Source organism: Delphinapterus leucas, chromosome 11 (assembly GCF_059928025.1).
Source record: "Delphinapterus leucas isolate spDelLeu-1000000601 "Yukka" chromosome 11, BTC_Dleu_Yukka2, whole genome shotgun sequence".
NCBI classification, from domain to species: domain Eukaryota; kingdom Metazoa; phylum Chordata; class Mammalia; order Artiodactyla; family Monodontidae; genus Delphinapterus; species Delphinapterus leucas.
In genome coordinates this window covers 102,153,158-102,170,781 of record NC_143139.1, presented here as the reverse complement: position 1 = coordinate 102,170,781, position 17,624 = coordinate 102,153,158, and the positions used below count along the sequence as shown (strand labels likewise).

The window sequence follows — 17,624 nt, the reverse complement described above, 5'->3', positions numbered from 1 at the left end:
TGCAGCTCAGGCTGGGAAAGCAGGGTATCCCCAGGATGGGGACCTTCTACGCCTTTGCCCTAGGCCCTGGGGGTGGGGGTGGGGATCATCTGGGGGCTGGGCCTGCAGAGGCCTGGTCAGTGTGAGTGCTGGCCCTCAGGTCTTGGAGAACCCCTGGAGATCTGGCTGGGCCAAGTCCTGTGGGGGTGGGGTGGGGGATGGGAGCAGAACTGGGACATGCCGCATCTGGGAGTCTGGCCTGATGCAGGACCTTTCTGGACCTCTGGACCCCATCACAGGGAGTAAGGGGGCCAGCTGGGGGCTTCCTGGAGGAGGCAGGTGGAGTGCCACAGGCGGCCCAGGGCATGAAGGGCACGGGGATGGGCGGTTGTGGCTCCAGTGACACCAGGCTGCCCCCACTGACAAGCCTGCAACTCCTGAGCACCCCGATCAGATCACCGCGCGGCCCAGCTGTAAAGCTGCTCTGGCCAGGCCGGAGCTGCTGAGCTGCTGATTCGTGGTGCAAGGCACAGAGGGCGGGGCAGGGGGCCCTGGGGATCTTACTACCCCACTCTCAGGTCTGGGTCACAGGGCTGGGGGCTCTGTCGTCCAGCAGCATCTGGTCCAGGATGGGCCAGACCCCTGAAATGATGACGTCCCCACCTAAGGGTAAGGGGGCACCCACCGAGCGAGCCCCAGTAGGGCCCCCCTTCAGCCCTGGGGTCAGGCACACCTCCCTGGAGAGAGTGGAGAAGTTCGAGCTGGGCTTTGAAGAGCACACCTGAGGGCCTCAGCTGAGCAGGGGTGGGACAGGCAGAGGGACGTGCAAATCTCCGGAGCAGTCTCCACCCAGACGTGCAGTGAGGAAGAGCCTTCAGAGCACAGGGGCCCAGGGGGACCTACAAGACCCACCCTCTCTGCTTCCGGCTTGGTAGGCAGTCTGAGTTTGGGAGACAGAATCAACTTCTTCACTGGGAAAGGGGGATGGAAGCAAGATAGGGGCCGGGGAACCCCGTACTGGGGGGTGGATGGGTCAGCCCCAGGGTGAAGGTCGTCCTGCGGGGTGGGGAGTTGGAAGTGGGCGGGACTGGTGGTCAGTGATTTGCGGTTGGGGGTAGCAATCGACGAGCTCAGGCTGCCAGGATGGGCCAGTGCCCTGGGGGCGCGGTCGTGAGGAGGAGGCGCGAGCCCCACGAGGCCCCGCTGACACAGCCTCCACTCGGGTCCGCGTAGTTCATCCCGAGTGCGGAGTGCGGAGGAGGGCCGGGGTCTCGGGCGCCGCGTCTGGGTCTAGGATGGGACAGAGCTGCCAAGCGGCGCTCTCCTTCCCCCAGCCTCCGGCTTCCCAGGCGGCGGCCGCCGCCTCATGTTTCCGGAGGGGCAGAAGGGCGGAAGGGGCGTCACGTGCGCGCGGCCCGGGGGCCGGTTGGTCCGTCCGCAGGGGAGGGGCCTCGCGCTAGCCGGGCGGGGGCTGGGCGCGGGCCGGGGTCGGCGGCTCCGGAGAGCCCGGACGCGAAAGCCGGCAGCGGGGTGCCCCGGCGACGGCGCGGAGCCGGCTCTGCCCGCGCGGCGGTGGCCCGGGGTGCGCGCCAGGGCGTCTCACGGATCCCGGGTCCCCGGCCCTCGAGGCGAAGCGCCCGCGGGGTCCGCGGCGGGGGCGGTGCCCGGCCAGCCATGAGCTCTCCGCCGCCCGCCCGCAAGGGCTTTTACCGCCAGGAGGTGACCAAGACGGCCTGGGAGGTGCGCGCCGTGTACCAGGACCTGCAGCCCGTAGGCTCGGGCGCCTATGGCGCCGTGTGGTGAGCACAGGCCGGGCGGGGTGGCCGGGGGCTTGGTGGCCCGGGCCTCCCGCTAAGCGGTGCGCCCCGCAGCTCGGCGGTGGACAGCCGCACGGGCGCCAAGGTGGCCATAAAGAAGCTGTACCGGCCCTTCCAGTCCGAGCTGTTCGCCAAGCGCGCCTACCGCGAGCTGCGCCTGCTCAAGCACATGCGCCATGAGAACGTGAGTCGCGCGGTCCCCAGCTCCGGGCACCGCGTCCATCATCTCACCTCTGCTCATCTCCCTTCTCCCCCCAAACCGTGCCCCGAAGACCCGGTCCCTCCTACCCAGCCCCTGGGCTGCTCCCCTGGGTGGCGGGGCGGGCGGAGGCGAGGGGTCAGGCAGTGTCCCCGGGGGGGGGGGGGCTGGTCACAGTGGTGAGGGCCGAGCCCCGCTTCGTCCTAAGAGAGCTGCTTCCCCGGGGTCTAGTCCGCTCCGCCTGGGCCAGTCCCGGGAAGGACTTAGCTCTTTGGCTTCTTGCTGGAGCCCCATCTGGCTCCTCGGCCCAGGGTCTGGTCAGGGGACAGCCACTTGCCCAGGCCGAGGGGATCCTCCAGGTCTCACTCCAAACCCTGCCTCCAGCCAGGAGCCCCGAGGTGAGAGAGAACTTCAGGTGGGAGGAGCGGTTTTCCTGGAAGGGGCACTTAGCCTCTCCCAGGCACCCCCCCTGCCGCCCCACCCGGCCCCCCTCCTGCAGCTCCTTTCCTGACCCCACTCCACCTCCTGAGCCGCAGCAGCCCCTCAGCAGCTGGGTGCCGCCACCTCCCTCCAGTGCTGCATTTCATAAACTCCTCTTCCCGTAGGAGGTAGGCTCTGAGAGGCTGAGGTCCCAGTCCTCCTGCCCCTTCTGTGCCCACTTCAGGCCTCCTCCCCCCCCACCCCACGCCGTGCAGAGGCCCAGAAGTCTCCACCAACCGGGTGGACCCCCATTTAACTTCCAGGATTCTTGCTAAAACCTCCCGATGCCCGGGCCTCACCTGCCTCCAGGCCTCTCTCTGGATGTCCCACTGTTCTCTCCTCCCGCCACCCATGTCTCTGGCCGTGGTGGCTGTTCCTGCACCTCGTGTCCACTGTCACCTCACTCCAGTTTGTCCCCGTATAGTAGCCAGGGGACACATTCAGCATCACACCTATTTAAACTCTTTTTGCCGAAGCTCCTAGGATCAAAGCAAGCCTTCACCAGGTGCTGCGGGCGTGCTTGGGTTTTCTTTGGCTTCTCTTTGGCTGCGTCGTGGCCTGGTCCTCGGCCACCTGGCCTCTCTCCCCGTATTCCTCAAGCGCTCCGAGCGTTCTGCGTCCTGCCCGGCCACCATTCGCATGGCCTCTGCCAGGTGTCCCCCTGCCAGCACATCCACCTGTGCCTCCAGCCACTCTGATGTGCAGGCCTCCTGGGGTCCCTGGAGGCCCTGTCACCAGAAGCCCCAGGTGCCAGTTGTCACACTCCCCATCTGCTGTCCAGCGAGGGCTGCGGGGCCGGCTGTGGCTGCCGGTGTGCTCACAGGGCTGCCTGCCTGGGCCTCTCTGGCGGAGGCACGGCCCCTGGAAGGGCCTGCTAGATACTGGCTGTCCCCACACTGTTCCTGGGTCTTCAGTGGGGATAGGAAGAGGGGGAGGAAGGGCCAAGGGGCTGGAGCTCCTTGGATGGCTGGGAGCTGACCCAGACTTGGGGCTGCCCCTCCCCCAAAGGATCCCGGCTGTCACCATCCAAAAATAGCCCTTGTTTATGGGCATGTGTGCCAGGGCAGGGTTGAGCTGCCAGTGGGCAGAGCAGGGCCCTGTGGGCAGTGGGGGGAGACCAGGACAGCTGCAGGGGCCTTTCCTGCCCAGAGCAGGGTGTGCCCTCAGCTGTATCTGTGTCCCCAGCCCACCTGGTGCTCTGGCCTCCTCCCCAGGTAATTGGGCTGCTGGATGTGTTCACACCCAATGAGACCCTGGATGATTTCACAGACTTGTGAGTGCCGGCCAGGGGCTGGCCGGGCAGAGCAGGTGGTGTTGGGTGGCTCTTGGGTGTCCACTTCAGCTTTGGGGTTGGCAGGTGGGCCGCCTGAGGCAGGCCTTGCCTTGCAGCCTGGATGGGCGTCAGGTGCACACTGCCCACCCGCTCACCACACCGCAGTCCACCCCCTGCCACATGCCCCAGGGACCCACGGTGCTGGTACCACTGGGTGGATCTGGGCCTCCTCCTCCAGTGCCGGAGGTGTGAGCCTCGTACCTGAGGGTTTGTGAGTGGGTCCTGTGCTCTGGAACCCTGGCGCTAAGAGTGTGGCCTGTAACTGGAGCTGCTGACCTTTGCCGGCGGGTTGGGGGGGACCCAGTGCTGCCCTGTGCCTGCCCGGGTGGCCACCCGTGGCCTCACACTCCTGTTGGCCAAGAGCCAGGGGCCTGGCCCGGGGTGGGGGGCAGGACAGGCTCGTTGCCTGACCTGGCAGGGGTCAAGGACTCATGCTGGCGGGGTGCTAAGCACCTCTCTCTGTGTCTCCGTCCACCTGCCCAGCCTGCTCCTCTGACCCAGATGTCCTGCTGTCACACCCCTGCCCACAGGCACTTCCCTCCTTTCTCACGCCCCCGCCCCTGCCTATGAGCCTTGGTCTCCCAGCCCCTAGGCCACCCTCCAGGAGTCCCCAAAGCGCAGTCCCGACCTGCCTGGCATCGCAGGGCCCGGTGGGTGGTAGGAGGGTAGAGCCCAGTGCAGTGCTGTGGGGGGTGGGGACTGGGTGCTGCAGGGTGACAGGCTCTTCCAGGGCCTGAGCCCAGGCCCACGGGCGTGACCCCAGCTGTCTGGCCCCTCCCTGACCCCGCAGTTACCTGGTGATGCCGTTCATGGGCACCGACCTGGGGAAGCTCATGAAGCACGAGAAGCTGAGTGAGGACCGAATCCAGTTCCTCGTCTACCAGATGCTCAAGGGGCTGAAGGTGGGGACTTGGGGTGCTGCCAGAGTGGGTGGGGTCCCCCTAGGCGGGGCTGGGGCTCTGACGTTCCTGCGAACTGACTGCTGCTGACCCCTCTGTGTCCCCACAGTACATCCATGCTGCTGGCATCATCCACAGGGTGAGTCCTGGCCAAGGTGGGCGCTTCCCCTGGCTGTGGGCGCGCGAGGGGCTCCACCTTTGGGGCTTCCTGTCTCACCCGCGAGGGGGCACCCTGCCTGCCCACAGCCCGGGGGCTGTGCACCTCCACCCTTCCTGGAAGGGCTGCAGGGTGGCCCGGCCTAGCCCGATGCTCCCACATTCAGTTGCTGCTCGGGCCCTTGCCCTTGCGCCCTGGCGGGCGGGGCTGCACAGCCACCTTTCTTCTGCCCCCAGGACCTGAAGCCCGGCAACCTGGCCGTGAACGAGGACTGTGAGCTCAAGGTGTGTGTTGGGTTGGGGGCTCGGGGCCTCCCCCGCACCTGCCCATCTGCCCGCCGGCCCCTTGGCCCTCAGGCCTGGAGGCGGACTGGCCCAGGCCCAGGCGGAGGGACAGACCACAGCTATCCAGGCAGTGGCCGAGCAGCTGATGGGCAGATGGGCCCTGGGGAGGCACTGGGTGGGGTGGCACGGGGGCATACCTGCTTGAGGGGAAGGGCGGGCGGTGTCCCCAGCTCCCCGTGCCTGAGCCAGGGCAGGGCTGAGCAGGCCTTCCTAAAAGTGCTGGCTGGGGCCCGGCGGTTCACAGGGAGCGGAGGTCCAGGGGCAGGAGACCCCCCCCAGGGTGCCTGTTGTAAGGGTCGGGGGCAGGCACAGTCGGTTGCGCTGGGTGCACTGGCTGTGGGGAGGAACCCGCAGGGAGGCTTAGGGGTACCTGGCTGCGACCTCGGGCCCCAGAGGCTTGGCAGGAGGCCCCGGTGTGCCCAGTGCCCTTGGGGTCTTCTGGCCCACGGCTGGCCCACCCACTCCCCAGGGACCGCTTTGCCCCACTTTCTGATTCTGGCTGTAGATCCTGGACTTTGGCCTGGCCCGGCAGGCAGATAGCGAGATGACTGGGTACGTGGTGACCCGGTGGTACCGGGCGCCTGAGGTCATCTTGAATTGGATGCACTACACACAGACGGGTGAGGCGCTGCCCGGAGACGCGGCACCAGGTTCCCCGAGCTGCTCTGCGGGGAGGCTGCTGAGCTGGGCCGGGGCTGGGCAGGGCGTGGTAGGCTAGATGGCTCCTGGGCCCATGCCCCCCTCCGCTGCCCCCACTCCTGCGTCTGTGTGTGCCCGGCTCCCCAGCCCACAGAGCCCTGATGGAGGGGCTTCTGTCTCAGTGGACATCTGGTCAGTGGGCTGCATCATGGCTGAGATGATCACAGGGGAGACGCTCTTCAAAGGCAGCGACCGTATCCTATACCTGGAGCTGGGTGCGGGGGAGGCTTGCCCTACACCTGGAGCTGGGTGCGGGGGAGGCTTGCCCTACACCTGCGGGGAGCAGGCCAGGCGCACTGCCCGGGCTGGGTGGGTAGGTGAGCTCTGCCCTACACCTGGAGCTGGGTGCGGGGGAGGCTTGCCCTACACCTGCGGGGAGCAGGCCAGGCGCACTGCGCGGGCTGGGTGGGTAGGTGAGCTCTGCCCTCTGGCCCCGCGCTGTGCTCCTGACCTCAGCCAAGACCTGGACCAGCTGAAGGAAATCATGAAGGTGACGGGGACGCCTCCCGCCGAGTTCGTGCAGAGGCTGCAGAGTGCCGAGGTCACTTGGGAGCCAGGCGTGAGCTGGAGGCCTGGGTCTGGGCCTGGGGGCCGGCGCCTCACCCTTTCTTCCCACACAGGCTCAGAACTACATGAATGGCCTCCCCGAGCTAGAGAAAAAGGATTTTGCCGCCATCCTGACCAACGCAAGCCCTCTGGGTAGGGTGGGGCTGCGGTGGGCACGGGGTCAGTGATGTGGGTACCGGGGCCTGGGACCCGCCCCTCAGCCTGGCCTGACCCCCCCTTCCCCCAGCTGTGAACCTCCTGGAGAAGATGCTCGTGCTGGATGCGGAGCGGCGGGTGACGGCGGCCAAGGCGCTGACCCACCCCTACTTCGAGTCGCTGCACGACACGGAGGACGAGCCCAAAGCTCAAAAGTACGATGAATCCTTTGATGACGTGGACCGCACGCTGGAAGAGTGGAAGCGTGAGTGGGGGGCTCTGGGCAGGGCCTGTGGCTGGACCCCACCAGCCCCGTGCAGGTGGCCAGGGCTCAGAGTCCTGGGTCCCCCCCACCCTGGGATGCAGGTTAGGTGAGGCACACAGTGGAGGTCAGAGGGCAGCTGGGCTTCCGGGCCAAGGCGACCTGAGCACTTGGCCTCTCCCGGCCCCCAGGCCTGCCAGCGTGCCTCCCCACGTCTAGGCCAGAGGCCGGGCTACCCTGGAGACCCTCAGCACCCACTCCCCCAGGCCTCTGCTCATACCTCTTGAATCTTCTGGCCTCTGTGTCCCTTTCAGGACCCCTCCTACCTAGACAGCTGCACACCCCTCGTCCTGCCAGCAGGATCAGGCCCACTCCAGGCAGTCCATAGCACCTCCCCCTTCCTCACTACCCCTCGCCCGTCCCCTCTAGCCCCACTGAGCACTTCAGACCTCCCTCTACCTGTGCTCTGCATCTCCAGGCTTTGCATTGGCCTGGAAACCGAGGGCCCCTCTCTCCTTCTCTGAGGGCTCCCGACACCTGCTCAGCCTGAGGCTGGGCTCAGGGACGCCTGCCCTTTACAGTCCCCGGGCCTCCCTCTGCTGGGGCCCTGACGCCCCATGCTGGAACGGGCCTTGTCTAGCTCCATTCTGGCATGGCAGGCATCTTTTCTCGGTGGCTGCGGGACCCCCCTGGGGGAGCAGGGACGTCTGAGGGCAGCAGTCAGCGCCGACGGAGCTGTGGCACTGGTTGCCACTGTCCTAGACCCCGTTCTGGCTGTGCCTCAGACCTGGGGCCGCGGTCCTGGATGTGGGGGGTAGAGGTGGGGCTGGACGGGTTGTGCTTCTCAAACCACATTCTTCAGGGTCATCGGGGAGTCCCAGCAGCGGCTCTGCCCTTATCTGTGCTGTGTTTTGTGCTTGTAAGTTCTCTGTTGCTAGAAAGATAACAAGAAAACCGAAAACCATGGGCCACAGGATCCTCTCTGCGGTCTCCGCCACAAACTGTAGTAAGAGCTTTTGCTTTTTACTACAGACGGTGGCGGACATGTGGTCTGTTTGTGGTTGAGCCCCTGGTCAGGAATGCAAACTCATCACCTCCTGTTTCCCCGGGAAAAGCCAGCTTTACAGCAAGGACCTCTCTATACAAACCTTCCCTGTGTGGATGGGCCCCTGCACCAGGGTTAGATGACGGCCTGGGAGGCACCTCACGGGGTAGCAATACAACTGTGCCGTGTGCTGGGCAAACCACACAGACCACCTGCTCTAAAGGCACAGTCCTTCCTGAACTGGGCTTGTGGAGTACCAGTGGTCCCCCAAACGCGCGTTCCTGTGGCCAGGTGAGCGTGGGCACCCTGGGGTAGGTGGAGCGGAACCGTCCTCTTGCAGGCTGGTCGGAGGGGAGGCGGGGCAGCACCCCCCTTCCTTTGGGACGGCTCGCTCTGGGCAAGGTTCAGGAAACACGAGCACCGGCGAGGAAGCTGGATGCTGCAGGCAGTTGGTGGCAATTCCACACTCGTTTATTAATTAATTAATTAATTTCTGGCTGCATTGGGTCTTCGTTGTTGGTCTTAGTTGCTGCGCGCAGGCTTTCTCTAGTTGCGGCGAGCAGGGGCTACTCTTCGTTGCATTGTGAGGGCTTCTCATTGTGGTGGCTTCTCGTTGCAGAGCTTGGGCTCTCGGCGTGTGGGCTTCAGTAGTTGTGGCACGTGGGCTCAGTAGTTGTGGCTTGCGGGCTCTAGAGTGCAGGCTCAGTAGTTGTGGCGCATGGGCTTTGTTGCTCCGCAGCATGTGGGATCTTCCTGGACCAGAGGTCAAACCCATGTCCCCTGCATTGGCAGGCGGATTCTCAACCACTGTGCCACCAGGGAAGTCCCCATACTCGTTTCATAGATGTTCTGGATCCAGAAGCTGCGGTGTGCCCTCGTGGGACCCTGAGCAACTCCACTCAAGTGAACACATTGGTTTACATTCCTCAGATGTTCTCTGTTCACTGAGGCAGGCTGTGGAGCCAAGGCCACCCTAGGGGCCGTGGGTGTGGGTTGCAGGAGCCCTGTCAGGGTGGACAGTCCCTGTGGATGGACACAGGTGGACTTGCACATGTGGGACAAAGGAGTCCACCTGGTGCCTGAACCCCAGCGGTGGTCTCTGACCCTGTTAATTTGGGGGACGGGCGGGCCCCCTAGTTCAGTGACTAACAGCCTGTGCTCTGGGCCTCCGCTCTCCACCCCCACCCCAAGTGGAATCTCATGGGACTTAACGCTGGTCCCCGTGAGCACCAGTGAGCTGGGCCCAGTGCTTCGTCTTGGTCACTGGCGTCCATCCTTGGTGTGCACTGTGGAGCTGTGATGGGTGATGGGCCCCTTCTCCCATGACTCTGTCCCTCTCATCCTGCCCCAGGTGTCACATACAGAGAGGTGCTCAGCTTCAAGCCTCCCCGACAGCTGGGGACCAAGGTCTCCAAGGAGACGGCCCTGTGAATACCCCTGGGCCCTGGGCCTGGAAGGGAGATCCTGTTTGCCACTGGGACCTTGGCTGGGGCTTGCATCCCAGGAGTCCCCTCGATCCATGGAGCCTCTTCTGGAAGCCTGTTCCCCTGCTCTCAGAGCCCACCTCAGCCTAACCTTGGAGGAGCATCTGGACTTTCTGGACAGGACGCCCACCTGGGCTCTGACCCCCTGAGCAGTGGTCCCCTCCCCCAGGGTGCAGCAGAAGCCTCAGAACCTGTGGGGTGGGATGGGGTTTGGGGTCAAAGCCTAGTCTCTGACCCTGTCTGCTCTGGACTGTGCTGAAAAGGAAGGACGGGAGGGTGCAGAGCACTGACTCAGGGACATGTCTCCTGGGGGCGTTGGTGTGGACGCTTCTGTACCACCCCCCTTAAATGTACATTGGCCACGTGGTATGGCCACACGGCTGGAGGAAATAAACCCTTTTGTAGCTCCCACTCTGCTTCACTTCCTGATTTCTGGGCTGGATCTCCACCTTTAGGCTTTTGTATGGAGTAAGGGGGCTGGCCTGGGAGCCTCAGCCCCATCTTGAGCCACTGGGCCTGGGCACCTCCTCCCTCCCAGGTCACAAAGCTGGTGCCCACCTACACCCCCGTCCTGTGCCAGTGAGCCCCAAGTCTGGAGCCCCCCACGTTAGGACTTGGCCCTGCCCCTCTTGTGGGGTGGCCTTCCTCTAAGCTAAGACCCTGGAGTCAGACCCAGGGCAGGGCCTGATGGGGGTGAGGGGGTTAGGGTCCAGCTCGGGTCTCAGCCCCAGGTGTTTGGGCTCCCTACACTCTCCAAGGCCAGGTTCTTGGGGAGGTGGGGTCACGCTAGACGCCGCGAGGCACCTCGGGTGTCTCTGAGACGTCTGTGCCTTAGCAGAAGGGTGGTTTCTGTGCTCTTTTTCCTGCCCCTCCCCCGTCATGCCCCACCGCCATTGGCGAGCCCGCGGGGCCCTCTGACGGCCATTCGACGTCTCCGAGGACTGGCAGCTGGGTCAGGGGCCACTCTAGGGCTCCTGCGCCCGCCCTGGCTCCTCCCACCTGTCCCCCGGCAGGCGCGCCCAAAGCGGGGCCAGGCCGTCACCCTTCTCCCGGCCTGGGGCTCAGATGGACGCACCCAGTTGGTTCAGCCGAATACGGTCAGACGAGTTGCCAGAGTAGGTACCTGCCTTCTCTGCCCAGGGGCCCTCCCGCGCCTCTGACGGAGCCCCGCCCGGATCCCCGGCTCTCAGCGATCCAGGCGGGGCGGTCTGGCGCAGGCCCCGCCTTCGCGGCCACGTGCCCAGGACGGCCAATCAACACGCTGTTTTCCAGCCGCCGTGATTGGCTCAGGGGCGGGCACGTCTTCCCAGAGCCCCGCAGGCCGCCGGCTACCCGCACCAGCAGGTATCCTGGCCAGAACGGTGGCGATCCACGCGGGGCTGCTTGCCGCGGGCAGCGGGGCCCTGTCAAGGCCTCCCTCTGCATCCATCCCACCTTGGGGATCGCCCCCGAACAGCCGGGGCGACCAGAGAACGGGACTGGGGCACGCCCGCCCCAGGGCCCCACTTCCCAGACTTCAGGGCCCCTGCTCACGTCCCGCCTCCAAGAGACCCGCCTCCAGGGCTCCGCCTCCAAGACCGGGAACCCAACCCGCGGCGGCCCCGCCTCGAGGATGCCCGCCTTCCCAGACACCCCCACCCCCCCAGGAACCGCCCCCCATCCAAGCCCTGCCTCAAAAGGGTCCGCCCGGGCCCCGCCTCCAAGACCAGACTCCGCCCATGTCTCCGTCCCCAAAGACCCGCGGGGTCCCCCCCGACCCCGGCTCAGTCCCCAGAAATCCCCTCCGTTTGAGGCCGGGGGCTCCCTGTTTCCTCCCCTCTTTGGCCATCTTGGTCTTGGCTGGGCCCGCGCCTCCTCCTTTACTGGCCTCATTCGTTCTCTCACTCATTCATCCCTCGCCCAGACACTCCCTCTGTTGGCCTCCGCCCTGCCTACCCCGACGCTGCGCCGCTCCTGTCCAGCTTCTCTGCCTGACCCTCCGACTCGTCCGCTCTTCGGTCAGGGGTCTTCCTGGAGCTTAAATCGGATACTGTCATTCCCTCCTTGAGCCTTGGGGGCAGCGCTGCGCTGCGGCCCAGGCCGGGCTAAGCCACGACTACCGTCCCCGGTCGAGGCTCTCTCCTTGTGGCCTTGCCCCTAAGGACCCTCGGCCTCGCGATCCTTCCCGCGCAGCTCCTCCCTGAGCCCTTGCTGGGGGTCCTCGGTCAGCGCTGGGCGCAATGGGCTACTGACGCGTCTGACCCGTGGCCTGCGGGGTCAGGGTGGGCCTGCGGGGTCAGGGTGGGCCTGGGGGAGGCTTGGGGAGGGGGGGGCACGGACCCGCGTGGCTCGGCTCATAGCACGCAGGTGAGGCCGCCGTGACGGTCCGCAGGAGCCTGGGCACACTGGCCCTCCGTCCTCGCACCAGTCCCCTCCGACTTACGCAGGGGCGCCGAGGCCGGCGACCCTCTCCGGGCTCCGGCGAGAGTAGGAGGTGGAGCCTCAGCTGGAGGGAAAGGCGGCGTGGGCAGAACCCCGAGGGGCCCAGTCTTCGGCCCGCCCCGCTGCATCGGGGCGGGGTTTGGGGCAGCCGGAGGCGGGTCCATGCCAGGTCCGAGTTGGAGGAAGCCGGAAGCCGAGCCCCGCGAGCCACCCTATCGAACCCTGCCCCGCTCTGGCGCCAGCCGGATCTGGGGCCTCCTTCCTGTCCGGGCTCCGCGCCCGCGTCCCCGGCTGTGCTCCAGGCGTTGGGCTGCTCCCTGGGGCTGCCAAGGGGGGGCGGGCAGTGCACTCACCTACCTGTGAGTGGTAGTGTTTGGGTCCTGCCCACCCTGAGTGGCCCAGAGTGACCACGGTCAGGCCATGGGGACCGCACTTGTGTACCACGAGGACATGACAGCTGCCCGGCTGCTCTGGGACGAGTAAGTGGGACATGGCAGAGGCAGAGGCGGGGGATGAGGAGGGGCTCTGGACTCTGAGCTCTCTGTCCATTCAGCCCCGAGTGCGAGATCGAGTGCCCGGAGCGCCTGACCACAGCCCTGGAACGCCTGCAGCAGCGTGGCCTGGAGCAAAGGTGTCTGCAGCTGGCAGCCCGGGAGGCCTCGGAGGCGGAACTGGGCCTGGTGCACAGGTCAGACTTGGGGTGGGCCCCCTGCCCCTGAAGCTGTGGTCCAGGACCTGGGCCTGCCCCAGCCTGCTGGAGCCTGGCAAACAGAGCCTACCCCCCCAAGCCTCAGTTTCACCGTTGGATGGGTGGGTGAGGGAGCAGTGAGGGGGGTGGTCCCACTGGGGGTCCAGATCCCGTTTCTCCTCCGCCTGCTCCTCCAGGTGACCCTGCCTTGCCTGCCTAACCCCTTTGCAGCCCGGAGTATGTGGCCCTGGTGCGGGGGACCCAGGCCTTGGGCACCGGGGAGCTCCAGACCCTGTCTGGACAGTACGATGCCGTCTACTTCCACCCGGTGCGTGCCCTGGGGACACACCCACCCACCCAGTCACACATCCGGGTACTCGTGCCTGTTCACACGGGCAATGTTCCCGTGTGCCAGTGCCCTTCTGGCTGCTGCTGCGGGCACCCGGGACTGGCCTGGCCAGTTCTGCTCAGTGCTTGGTGCCCTGCAGCCTGGCACAGGGCTTGGTAGAGCCTGTGAGGGGTAGTGGGCAGGGGGCTTACCTGCACCCTCGCCCTGGCAGAGTACCTTCCACTGTGCCCGGCTGGCTGTGGGGGCGGCGCTGCAGCTGGTGGATGCAGTGCTGGCGGGAGCTGTGCGCAACGGGCTCGCCCTGGTGAGGTGAGAGCTGCCCCCTTCCCTGGCCGCCTCGACCTGTGGGTAGCCCTGTGAGGACGCAGGATGACGCTGACACGCCCCATACCCCACTCCCACCCCCAGGCCTCCTGGGCACCATAGCCAGAGGGCTGCCGCCAATGGATTCTGCGTGTTCAACAACGTGGCCATAGCGGCCAAACATGCCCAGCGGCAGCACGGGCTGCACAGGTTTGTGCCCGTCTGACTGCAGGGTGAGGCCCAGGCCAGAGAGGAAGGGGGTGGAGGGGGCCTTTGAGGGACCCCACCCAGCTCCTTCCCATCCTGGGCCTGGCTCCTGGCCTGGAGGTGGGAGGCCCTGCCCTCGGGGACCCCAGAGCTGTCTGTCCCCAGGATCCTCATCGTTGACTGGGATGTCCACCATGGCCAGGGCATCCAGTATATCTTTGAGGACGACCCCAGGTAAGCTGGGGGTGGGGACAAGACCCTCCCCTGCGACCCTACTTTTCAGGATGAGCATTGCCCGGCCTGGGAAAGTCTGAGGGAGCAGACGTGGCTGTGTGCTCGGTGGGGTGCGGTTAGGCTTCTGCAAGGAGCCCTGGGGCTGAGGGGCCTGCCCTCTGGCCCCGGCTGACTGTCGCAGCGTCCTTTATTTCTCCTGGCACCGCTATGAGCACGGGCGCTTCTGGCCCTATCTCCGAGAGTCAGATGCAGACGCTGTTGGGCAGGGCCCGGGCCTTGGCTTCACTGTCAACCTGCCCTGGAACCAGGTGCCTGCCCCTCACCCTGGGCCCCCCACCCAGAGCCCCTCCCCCAGCTCACATTCCTCCCTCCCCCGAGTGCAAGCCCAGGGCGTCATGCCACGATCACCCCCAGAGCCCAGGCCCCAGGGGTGAGGACCCCGCCGTCCTCCCTGGCAGGGCCAGCACTGATGCCCCTTGGCCACAGGTCGGGATGGGAAATGCTGACTACGTGGCCGCCTTCCTGCACGTGCTGTTGCCTGTGGCCTTTGAGGTGACCGTGAGGGGGGTGGAAGCGGTCTCAGTGGCAGGGGGCTGGGGGCGATGCGGTGCCCAAAGTGGAACAGAGCCCCTGGGGTGAGGAGGGTCTCTCTGGAGGGGCCTCTCCTCCGCCTCAGCTCCAGCTTCTTTTCTGCCTCTCCCCACCGGGCCCTGCCTGCAGTTCAACCCTGAGCTGGTCCTAGTCTCCGCGGGATTTGACTCAGCCATCGGGGATCCTGAGGTGAGGACCTGGCCGGGCTGGGGAGGGCTTCTGGAGTCCTGGGGCCAGGGCCTCATCACACCTGGTTCTGGTTGCAGGGACAGATGCAGGCCACGCCAGAGTGCTTTGCCCACCTCACGCAGCTGCTGCAGGTGCTGGCTGGTGGCCGGGTCTGCGCTGTGCTAGAGGTGATTGTGGCGAGCTGGGAGGGTGCATGCACCGGAGCCTGAGATGTGGTTGGAGGGGTCCTGCCTCGTGGGGCAGGGCATCCTGCCTGGGCCCCTGACACCCCTGCCCTTCGTGTCTCTGCCCCCTCCTTATCCCAGGGTGGCTACCACCTGGAGTCACTCTCACAGTCCGTGTGCATGATGGTGCAAGCGCTGCTGGGCGACCCTGCCCCGCCCCTGTTGGGGCCCATGGTGCCGCATGGCAGGTGCAGGGGGCAGGACGGAGGAGGGTGGGGAGGGCCAGGGGTGGGAGACCAGGCCTCACTGATCCTGCTTCTCCTCGCAGCGCCCTGGAGTCCATCCAGAGTGTCCGGGTAGCCCAGGGCCCTCACTGGATGAGCCTCCAGCAGCAAGGTCAGCGTGGCCTGGGTCGGCAGGTGGGATGGTGCCGCAGGCTCTCGTGCAGTGGCTGTGACACTGAACCACCCCCTAGGTGTGGCCCCTGTACTGAGTCCCAGCCCCCACTCCCCAGAGGGGAGGCCCTCGTCTCTGCTGCTGACCGGGAGGCCCGAATTCAAGGCAGCAGCGACCCAGGACGTGGCTGCCCTGAGCTCCCTCTTGGACCAGCCGCGCCTCAATCCCACGCCCCCTGTACGCACGGCTGTTGCCTTGGCTGCGCCAGATGCTGCCCTGGCCCTGCCCTCTGACGTCCTCTGTGAGGAGGGGTCAGCCCCACAGGAGGAGACGCAGGCCTGGGCCAGGTGGGCAGGGTGGGCCTGGGGAGAAGCCCGGGACCATGTCTGCACATGTGTCTGTGTGACTCACCTGTGGTCTGTCATTCTGTGTCCTCGTGTCCTTCTGGTTTGTCCACCACAGGCCACATGAGGCCCTGGCCCAGGACAGGGCCCTCACTGCACTCGGGAAAGTCCTGTACCTTTTGGACAGGATCCTGGATGGGCAGGTAAGGGCACTGGGGAGGGGCTGGGGGGTGGCCATGGAGTCAGGGGCAGGGCCCAGGACCTGCCTGCGACAGGTGGCCTGTCCAGGGGAGGGCTGGGTGGTACAGAACCATGTGGACATGAGCATTGCCTTGTGCCCAGGACCCTTCCCAAAACAGCCCCCAGGGGCAGGGTTCAGGAACACCCCCCCTCAGTTCTCTCAACGAAATGCCCTTTGGCAGAGAAGTGAAGGGGATGATTTATAGTTTTATGCATCTTAGTTTCAGAAATGGAGTAATTAGACCTCAGAGTGCACAGGTGACAGCCACGTAGACACGGGCCAAAAGAAGGGGCAGATGAGTTTGTTTACCTGGTTTGGGAGTTACCCTCTACACCTGTTATTCACTTCACAGGTGAGCAGTGGCATTGCAGTCACCCCAGCCTGTGCTGCAGCTGCCACCCTGGATGTGGCCATTCGGTGTGGCCTGTCCCACGGAGCCCAGAGGTAAGCCTCACATGGCTGGTCTGAGGCTACGAGGCAGGGCCCATGGGCACCCCCTGCCCTGGCTGGCCATGTGGGAGTGGCTCTGGGCATGGGCTCCAGGCGGGGTGAGTGCAGCTTACCCAGGAGCCAACTCTTCCTCCAGGCTGCTTTGTCTGGCTGTGGGGCAGCTGGATCGGCCCCCAGATCTCACGGATGACGGGTATGACTCTCAGGTCACGGGTATGTCCAGTTCTGCAAGTATGTGGGTGGGCACATCACCCTGGATCCCCAGGGGTGACAGGTGGGCGGGGCGTTCCGCAGCTGGATTTTGGCAGAAGGGCCCCTGGGAGCAATGCCAGGAGGGTCTCCAGCACAGAGGGTCAGCAGTCTTAGCATCCCTGCCCCTGAGCTGTTCTTCTTCTGTCCGGGCTCTCGACGGTGGGCGGCATCTCACACACAAGCTCATGTATCCATATGCTTGCTCTCCCCTGGAAGGAGGAATCTATGGCTGAACATTGGGGGCAAGGAGGCAGCTGCCCTGTCCATGTTCCACGTCTCTGTGCCACTGCCAGGGGTGAGTGGTGGTGTCACAGGGCAGGGCAGCTGCTGCTCACTGGCATCGATCGGCATGAGGGCCAGACCCCTGGCTTTCACCTGCCCTTCCTGGCGGGACTGTGGGTGTGTCCGCCCACCTGAGATTGGGAGGTGGGGTGGTCTGAGCCAGCTGGAGGGGTGTTCCCTGGATGAGGGGTTGGGCTATGCTGCTGTCCCTCCCACAGACGACTGGAGGGTTTCTGAGCTGTGTCCTGGCCCTGGTGCTGCCCCTGGCCTACAGCTTCCAGCCTGACCTGGTGCTGGTGGCGCTGGGGCCCGCCCATGGCCTGCGGGACCCCCAAGCTGCACTCTTGGCTGCGCTGCTTCGGGGCCCAGCGGGGGGCCGAGTCTTGGCCCTTGTAGATGAGGTGAGCTGGGCGGGGTGGACCTGCTGTGGGGTGGGAGTGAGGAGAAACCAGCAACTCACTGCTTCCACCTCTGCTGCTGACTCAGGAATCCACACCCCAGCTTGCGGTGGTCCTGGCCAGAGTGTTGCATGGAGAGGCAGCCCCCAGCCTGGGTCCCTTCTCCATGGCCTCCCCAGAGGACGTGCAGGCCCTGATGCAGCTGAGAGGGCAGCTGGAGCCACGGTGGAAGATGCTGCAGGTGGCCAGTGAGGCTGGGGGGCCAGGCTCAGGCTGAATGCTTGGGGCCTTGGGCGACAGCTGCCTTAGAGCTCTGTGGGGAGACGGGCTCACGTCCTGGGGAGTGGGGTGCTGCCCTGAACAAGCTCATAGCCGCGTCAAGCAGTTGTGCACCTCTTCCTAGCTCCTCCTTGCGTGCTGTGACCTGGTAGCTTGAAATCGGCCAGGGTGGGAGTATTTACACCCCAGAAAAGACACTACCAACTAGTCCCCCAAGAGCCTGTTGTTAACCATTCACCAGCACACCTCTGCGCCAGGCCTCTGTCCTGAGGGCTAGGCTACGGGGCTGCCCAGGACACTGGCTCAGGGGCTCTGTATCCCCCCGCCCCAGCGCAGACTCCCCCTCCGGCGACCCGTCTCTGCACGGACGGCCCCTCCCTCGCTCCCTCCCCGCCCAATCAGTAAACGTCGGTTAAGCGAAAGTCTGACTCCGTCT

General features: G+C 65.6%; 2 protein-coding genes across 7 annotated transcripts; both read left to right on the top strand.

Moving 5' to 3' along the window:
• Positions 1-1,092: 1,092 nt before the first annotated feature.
• MAPK12 (mitogen-activated protein kinase 12) lies at positions 1,093-10,248 on the top strand. Of its 3 annotated transcripts, XR_016395089.1 has the most exons (13): positions 1,093-1,778; positions 1,851-1,980; positions 3,690-3,748; positions 4,599-4,710; positions 4,817-4,846; positions 5,101-5,148; positions 5,714-5,828; positions 6,030-6,101; positions 6,369-6,448; positions 6,528-6,606; positions 6,701-6,874; positions 7,796-7,877; positions 9,268-10,248. XR_016395089.1 is itself a non-coding variant. In XM_089921524.1 (12 exons), the coding sequence occupies exons 1-12, from the start codon at positions 1,654-1,656 to the stop codon at positions 7,807-7,809; spliced, it is 1,038 nt and encodes a 345-aa protein (XP_089777650.1). In that variant the 5' UTR covers positions 1,093-1,653; the 3' UTR covers positions 7,810-10,248. The 3 variants fall into 3 exon arrangements, 2 of the variants coding, with proteins under 2 accessions (XP_089777650.1, XP_022452593.1); XM_089921524.1 differs by having other exon boundaries at positions 7,796-10,248; XM_022596885.3 differs by lacking the exon at positions 7,796-7,877 and having other exon boundaries at positions 1,443-1,778.
• A 1,482-nt stretch (positions 10,249-11,730) lies between these two features.
• HDAC10 (histone deacetylase 10) lies at positions 11,731-17,610 on the top strand. 4 transcript variants are annotated; one of them, XM_022596878.3, is made up of 19 exons: positions 11,738-12,300; positions 12,375-12,509; positions 12,741-12,837; positions 13,070-13,167; positions 13,267-13,371; positions 13,534-13,602; positions 13,784-13,910; positions 14,089-14,154; positions 14,323-14,382; positions 14,460-14,549; positions 14,688-14,794; positions 14,875-14,942; positions 15,022-15,289; positions 15,405-15,489; positions 15,880-15,971; positions 16,114-16,170; positions 16,446-16,524; positions 16,730-16,912; positions 16,998-17,610. In XM_022596878.3, exons 1-19 carry the CDS (start codon positions 12,242-12,244, stop codon positions 17,184-17,186), a joined length of 2,034 nt encoding a protein of 677 aa, XP_022452586.1. In that variant the 5' UTR covers positions 11,738-12,241; the 3' UTR covers positions 17,187-17,610. The 4 variants fall into 4 exon arrangements, with proteins under 4 accessions (XP_089777643.1, XP_022452588.1, XP_089777644.1 ...); XM_022596880.3 differs by lacking the exon at positions 16,998-17,610 and having other exon boundaries at positions 11,732-12,300; positions 16,786-16,905; XM_089921517.1 differs by lacking the exons at positions 16,446-16,524; positions 16,998-17,610 and having other exon boundaries at positions 11,731-12,300; positions 16,114-16,190; positions 16,730-16,905.
• Positions 17,611-17,624: the final 14 nt, after the last annotated feature.

Coding starts and splice junctions, on each gene's coding strand:
- MAPK12 (XM_022596885.3), top strand. CDS start 1,654: ATGAGCTCTCCGCCGCCCGCCCGCAAGGGCTTTTACCGCCAGGAGGTG. Junction 6,449..6,527: donor AGAGGCTGCAGAGTGCCGAG/GTCACTTGGGAG, acceptor CTTCCCACACAG/GCTCAGAACTACATGAATGG. Junction 6,607..6,700: donor GACCAACGCAAGCCCTCTGG/GTAGGGTGGGGC, acceptor CCCTTCCCCCAG/CTGTGAACCTCCTGGAGAAG.
- HDAC10 (XM_022596878.3), top strand. CDS start 12,242: ATGGGGACCGCACTTGTGTACCACGAGGACATGACAGCTGCCCGGCTG. Junction 12,510..12,740: donor GAACTGGGCCTGGTGCACAG/GTCAGACTTGGG, acceptor ACCCCTTTGCAG/CCCGGAGTATGTGGCCCTGG. Junction 14,795..14,874: donor CCCATGGTGCCGCATGGCAG/GTGCAGGGGGCA, acceptor TTCTCCTCGCAG/CGCCCTGGAGTCCATCCAGA.